This window comes from Bufo bufo, chromosome 7 (assembly GCF_905171765.1).
Source record: "Bufo bufo chromosome 7, aBufBuf1.1, whole genome shotgun sequence".
NCBI lineage: Eukaryota > Metazoa > Chordata > Amphibia > Anura > Bufonidae > Bufo > Bufo bufo.
The window spans coordinates 157,339,204-157,346,334 of record NC_053395.1 but is presented as its reverse complement, the minus strand read 5'-3'; the positions used below and the strand labels follow the sequence as shown (position 1 = coordinate 157,346,334).

Here is a 7,131-nt window from a genome sequence, read left to right as displayed (position 1 = left end):
ATCCGAAATGAATGACTAGCATAACCCGCATCCCCCAGACCAAACTGAACCAAGCACCGTCTGAAAACTGCCGTGAACTGGAACCTAGACAAAAAGGCCCCATCCGCATGCACCAACAGGGGGGTGGCCACCCTACCCCTTTCACAACCGTAATCCCGCCAACAGCGAACAGGACACATTTCACAATCCGGGACACTAAACAACACCAGCCGCCTGCCTCTTCCCTCCACATCTGTCTTGGACCGCCGCAAAACTATCTCCATCCGGTCCGGAAAAACATCCACATCGTCACACAACAGGCCCCCCAACCTATCCGTTGCCGGGCAGACCAGCTCCCCCACTCTCAATGCCCCGAAAAATGCCAATGAAAACGCTAAGCGAAACAAACGCACCTCCCATGGCGATGTGCACACATCCGCCAACGTCCTACCTAACTGCAACAACATCAAAAACGACACCGGGCGGCGAGAATCCTTCCCCGTACCATCCCTACGCCACCCCTTTAATGCCCTCCTCACCAAAAAAGCCTTAGTAATGTCGACCATACCCCGCAAGCGAAACCCAAAAGCCACGCCCGCGATCCAACTATTCATCTTGGTGACAGACCATCCTTCCTCCCTACAATGTCCAATAAACAACAACAGGGGGATCTCAAGATCCTCCCGCTCCCCCACACCCAACTTTACCTTCCACTCTTCCCACCCCCGCCAAGCTCCAGCATACTTATCCCATGTCACAGGCGCCAAGGATGACCGAATCAAACCCATCACCGCGGTTCCAGGATTTCCCAAATCCCCGCCGGACACTCCAAGCCCACCTCCGCTGCTCCAGGAGCCAGCTGCCGGAAACGATCCCACTGCGAACGAGAGAGGGCATCAGCAATACAGTTATCCACACCGGGCACGTGAACCGCCACGACCCACGCATTGAGTAGCAGGCATTCCAACACCAATTTCTGTAGCAGCCGCACAACCAATGGTGAAGAAGCCGACAAACTATTAATTGCTTGCACTACCCCCAAATTGTCGCAGTGGAACCGAACCGTCCTATTACGAAAAAGGTCCCCCCACAACAACACCGCAACGACAATCGGAAACAGCTCTAATAACGCTAGGTTGCGCACCCATCCCTTACTAACCCAACTGTCCGGCCACCTGCCCGCGCACCACTGGCCCCCCAAATAGACCCCAAAACCGCAACCCCCCGCCGCATCAGAAAACAAATCAAAATCAAACGAACTAACCTCCTCCATGAACAAAGAACGCCCATTATATTGTTCCAAAAACATACCCCAAACTCTCAGATCAGCCTTCAGCTCCCGACCCAACCGTACAAAATGATGAGGGGCCTGAACCCCCCCCCACCGTGGCCCCCGCCAGCCTCCTACAGAAAATCCTCCCCATCGGCATTACCCGGCATGCAAAATTGAGCTTCCCCAAAAGAGACTGCAAATCCCTCAATTTGATTTTTTCCAATCTCCCCGCCCTTGCCACTTCTTGCCTAAGGTCCTCCACCCTATCCAATGGCAACCTGCACTCCATCCTCCCAGAGTCTATTACTATCCCTAGGAAGCTCAATTCCGTAACCGGACCCACCGTCTTTTCCCCCGCCAACGGAACCCCAAACGCCTCAAACAACGCAAACAACGTGTTCAACAAAACTGAACACACCCGGGACTGAGCCGGACCCACACAAAGGAAATCATCCAGATAATGGATGACCGACTCGCACCCTGACGCATCCCGAACTGCCCACTCTAAAAAAGAACTAAACGCCTCAAAGTAAGCACACGATAAGGAGCACCCCATTGGTAAACAACGGTCCACGAAAAAACCCCCGTTCCAAAAACACCCCAACAGATGCAGGCTATCTGGATGTACTGGCAACAGCCTAAAAGCCGCCTCAATGTCGGTCTTTGCCATTAAGGCTCCCTGCCCATACCCCTTCACCAATGCCACTGCCGCATCAAATGAAGTATAGACCACGGAACACATCGCCGGGTCAATACCATCATTGACCGACGTTCCCTTAGGGAAGGACAGATGGTGAATCAGCCTGAATTTATTAACCTCCTTCTTTGGAACCACCCCCAAGGGCGACAAACGCAGCGCCGCTAAAGGAGGCTCCAAAAAGGGGCCAGCCATCCTACCCAACCTAACCTCTTTTTCCAGTTTTTCCGTGACTACCTCCGGGTGCTCCCTAGCCGACCGCAAGTTCTTCCTAACCAAAACCGCTTCAGACGGAACAAACGGAATCCGAAAACCAAACGCAAACCCATTTTTTAACAAATCCGCCGCTCCCCTATCCGGGTACCTATCGAGGTACGGGACCATCCTTGCTAGCCGCACCGGCGCCTCCCCCTTTTCCAGAATTATCCCCTCCCCTATGCTTCCCCCCTTTAAAGCACCTCGCCGCTCCATGTGCCCCCCCGCAAGTTGAGCACTCGTGCTTGAACTTGCACTTTAACCCGAACTTGCATCCCCCTCATTAAACAGGAAGCACAGCCCTTTCGCGGATGCTGACGCAAAACCTGACTGACCTGCTCCCCCCACCTCCCCTCGAAAGGACTGACCCCCCCTAACCTGCGCCGTAACCTTTAACCACAACGCGATATCCTTGTGGTCCCACCTTATACCCTGCCGCACCGCCTTTCGCTGCCGAAACTGCTCATCGTAGCGCAGCCAGGCCAGCCCCCCATACACCCGATAGGCCTCCCCTATCGCGTCCAGATAACAAAAAAGAGCGGAACAACATTCTGGCTCCTTTTCCCCTATAACACTAGCCAGTATCGCGAACGCCTGCAACCAGTTTGCAAACGTCCGCGGTATTAACCTATGCCTCCTCTTCTCCTCCTCCTCCCTTTTCCCCTCATCCTTCCTCACCCTATCCAGGTTAAACTTCTCAAGAGGGAGCAGCGAAAAAATATCCACATACTCCCCCTTCCAGATCCGATCCCTCACCTCCTGCTTCAAATGGGCCCCCAGCGGCCCCTCAAAGCAAACATAAACTTCACCCTTTGCCCGGTCATCTAACCGCGACTCACCCCCCTCCCCCACTCCACCGGCCTGCGTCTGCACTGACACGCTAGAAGCCCGCACCTCCGCAACCGTACCCCCACCACTCTGTACCCCACAGGGACCCCCCGACGCCCCCCAAACAGGCAACGGTGACAGGCCCCCAGCTAGCCGCCAGCCCCGCCAAACCCCCCAGTAACTGACCTAAACCTCTGCTCAAATCAAGGTGGGCTCCCCCACCCCCAGCCCCAGCCAAACTAGCCCCCAGCTGAACTAACGGTCCCCAAGGTGTCTCACCTGGCTGCGTGGGTGCTGTGACCCCACCAGCCGCAGGTCCTGCATCCAGAAGAGCCGATCTCTGCGCAGATCCTCCAGGGGCATCTTCTTCCAAGCGTCGCACCCCTCCACCAGACGAGGATCCACTGCTACAGGCAATTTCTTCAAGGAGGGCCGGCCCCTCCCCCTCTCTTCTGCTGGACGTCACCGCCGGGAGCCTGCTGCCTCCTGCCTCCTGGCCTGCAGCAGCTCCGCCATTCTGTCCTCCTCTCCCACGCAGAGAGGCCCCAGCCACCGCTCCATGGACTGGGCCTGCCGAACCGGGTCCCGCCTCCAAACGCCGTCCATCACGCCGGGCAGGCCTGGCACAGCCTGCAGCCGAGCTCCGCCGCTTACCAGGATTCCTCCCACGTGGAGGCACAGGTACCGACTGCCCCAGGCGTGAAGGGTCCCTTGAGGGGCTCCTTTTTCGGCGCTGAGCCCTAGGGGGCGCCATCTCCTGACTAAGGCGCGCCGGCGGTACGGACCGCCGCGGCCGGGACGTCTGAGGCAGAGGCAAAGCGGGCGCCTCTGCCACCCCCTGCAGCAGCTCCTGGATCCGACCCTGCAGCCAGTCCTCGCCCTTCTCCGCTGCCCGAAGCTGAGATATGAGCACCTCCATTGCGCGTCTGGATGGCGGTCAGAACGCACAAAATGGCCCCTGTCTTCTGCCACACATCCCCTCTTAACCCCTTTGTCCCCCTCCCACCAACTCAAACCTACCAATCCCTAACCATGACCAGGGAGGGGTCTCCTTAAACCACCCCCTGTCATGTTCGCCTCCCCCTATGCTACGCCCTCAGTCCGGCTTCTTCTTTACGTTTGGTTGCGTCCCCATCGCGGACAGAATAACGATGCAAACAGCATTTTTCTGTCCGTGATGTGGTGTGGAGCAAGACGGATCCGTCATGACACACAATGTAAGTCAATGGGGACAGATCCGTTTTCACGGACACAATAGAAAACGGATCCGTCCCCCATTGACTTTCAATGGTGTTCATGACGGATCCGTCTTGGCTATTTTAAAGGTAATACAACCGGATCCGTTCTGAACGGATGCAGCCGGTTGGATTATCACTAGGGATGAGCGAATCGGCTTCGGCTGAAACATCCGAAGTCGACTCGCATAAAACGTTGTTCTTGTAACGGGGATCCTGCGACGCGCTCTATCCCTGCAGCACCGCCGGCATCCCATTTTTGTGAGGAGGAGCGAGGATGCGGCCGGCGTCCTCGTTTCCATGGTAACAAGGGAACGGAGAGGACCTGGCGGCTCACGTCTCTTCAGCGTGGCCGGTGTCCTTCGTCCCCTACACAACGAACAGGAGGGGAACTGAGCGTCGATGTCAATGAGTCGGCGCTCAGGTGTATTGATGTGCTAAACATGGGTCACGTGATGCTGGCCACGTCACGTGACCCATCAATTAAACCCATTTAAACAGGTAACCTGCTGGCCACAGGTTGCCTGTGATTGGTCTTGTTACCTCACTAGCGTTCACTGCATGTGTGACTACTTTTGTTTGACCTCGGCTTATATTTGACCGATCTTGTGTTATCCCCAGGACTGTGACTGTGACGAGGGGACATCCTCTGCGTCTGGAGGAAAGAAGGTTTGTACACAAACATAGAAGAGGATTCTTTACGGTAAGAGCAGTGAGACTATGGAACTCTCTGCCTGAGGAGGTGGTGATGGTGAGTACAATAAAGGAATTCAAGAGGGGCCTGGATGTATTTCTGGAGTGTAATACTATTACAGGCTATAGCTACTAGAGAGGGGTCGTTGATCCAGGGAGTTATTCTGATTGCCTGATTGGAGTCGGGAAGGAATTTTTTATTCCCCTAAAGTGGGGAAAATTGGCTTCTACCTCACATTTTTTTATTTTTTTGCCTTCCTCTGGATCAACTTGCAGGATGACAGGCCGAACTGGATGGACAAATGTCTTTTTTCGGCCTTATGTACTATGTTACCCCTTGTACTGACGCAACCTCTTGGCTCCTGATCTCGGCTTGTATTGACTTCCATGTTGAATTACCCCTTTGTGCCCTTGTTACCTCCTAGGTCTAGACCTTGGCTTCCATTGGTTTCAGTTGTGGTTTTACCCAGCCTGGGAAGCTTGTTGCTTCTGTGTTTTCTGTCCTTGTCTTGTCTTTGTTTTCTTCCCTTGTTGTTTCCTCTCTTTATGCCCCTGCACGTACATAAGCTAGGGACTGCCACCCAGTTGTACCCTGTCTGTTAGGATGGACCGTGCAAGTAGGTAGGGATAGGGGAGTGGGTGGAGTTTAGGGCTGCACTTATCCCTACCTTTTCGTGACAGTTCTAATACTGTACAGAGCAGGAGCTCTGTACAGTATTAGAATGTATTGGCTCCGATGAGCTGAAGTTATTGCTTGGAACCGAACTCTAGTTCAGGAAATGTTTTTTTTACAGTACAAATTAATTTATGAAGTTATTACGTGAAGTCTCGCTACACTTCACGAAGCAATAACTTCGGTTAATTTGAGCCAATATATTCTAATACTGTACGGAGCTCCCGAGCCCCGATCTCCGCCGATTGAGGGCGCATCTGACCTGGACTTTAGTCTCCTCAGACGCCGTGGTCACATTTGACCACAGCATCTGAGGGGTTAAATGTTCGTGGTCGGCATTACCACTGATCGCGGACATTAGCTGCCGGTGTCTGCTGTATGAAACATGCCATCTTTAAAGAAGGGGTTCAGCTTTTCCTCCATCTTGGATTCCGGTGCGGTCCAGGTGGCATCTGGATAATAACCGAAAATGTCCGGCAGATTGTGGTGCAAAGCAACCTTTGCTGGCTACAAGAGAGGCCTCCGAAACCAGAGGGAACACACAGCCCTCCTGAAGATTGAAGGGGTCTATGCCAGAGATGAGACGGAGTTCTACTTGGGCAAGAGATGTGCCTATGTGTACAAAGCAAAGAACAAAACGGTGACACCAGGAGGCAAACCAAACAAAACTCGGGTGATCTGGGGAAAGGTGACCAGAGCTCATGGCAATAGTGGCATGGTCCGTGCCAAGTTCCGCTCTAACCTTCCCGCCAAGGCCATTGGACACAGAATCCGCGTAATGATGTACCCTTCAAGGATCTAAACATTCTGTACAAATAAAAGAAAATTCAGGAAAAAAAAAAAAAAGAAGGGGTTCAAATACAGGATTATTTTTTACTGTTCTTCTGATGTGAACGGTTAGGCTGTGTGATGTGAACCCAGCCTAACCGTTACATAAAAATATGAAACCGTGTGTTGGAAATATTCAATACCAGAAGTCATAGTTGCCAACTGTCCCGAATTTGGTGGGATTGTCCCTGATTTTCAGAAACAGTCCTGGCAAATTTTGGGCTGGGCTAACATAAACTCGCCCATAAGTGGGTTTTCCCAGGCGGGGTCGGGGATGGGCTTATATGCCCCGATTTTACCAACACAAACGTTGGTAAGTATGCGAAGTACCCGCTTTGTTCATTAAATTTCTTCCAAGGTGAGGTTGCTGGCAATTTGAGGGAGCTCTCTTTTCCAGCATTTTTCAAAGTGAAGTTAATCATTACTTGACTTAAAATTTATGACTTTAGATCCTGAAGCTGTAGTGGCGGCTTAGGCCGGGTTCCCATCTGCGTTGTGAACTCCGACACTCTGTTGCGGTCACTGTATATGGCTTATACTACATGCAGAATTCTTTGTTCGGCCAAAAGCAGGCATATATGCCAGAAAGTGGACAGAGCCCATTATAGTGAAAGGGGATCTGGCGGTGTACGGTGGCTACGTCGGATACAGTGAACTCCGGCAGTCTGTT

At 53.0% G+C, this 7,131-nt stretch overlaps 1 protein-coding gene across 1 annotated transcript; it reads left to right on the top strand.

The window, feature by feature from the left end:
• The first annotated feature begins 6,039 nt into the window (after positions 1-6,039).
• LOC121008319 (60S ribosomal protein L35a-like) lies at positions 6,040-6,466 on the top strand. Its single transcript, XM_040440775.1, has one exon. It carries the CDS (start codon positions 6,103-6,105, stop codon positions 6,433-6,435), a length of 333 nt encoding a protein of 110 aa, XP_040296709.1. The 5' UTR covers positions 6,040-6,102; the 3' UTR covers positions 6,436-6,466.
• The last annotated feature ends 665 nt before the right edge of the window (positions 6,467-7,131 follow it).

Excerpts from the sequence above, each read along its gene's own strand:
- LOC121008319 (XM_040440775.1), top strand. The coding sequence starts at position 6,103 with ATGTCCGGCAGATTGTGGTGCAAAGCAACCTTTGCTGGCTACAAGAGA.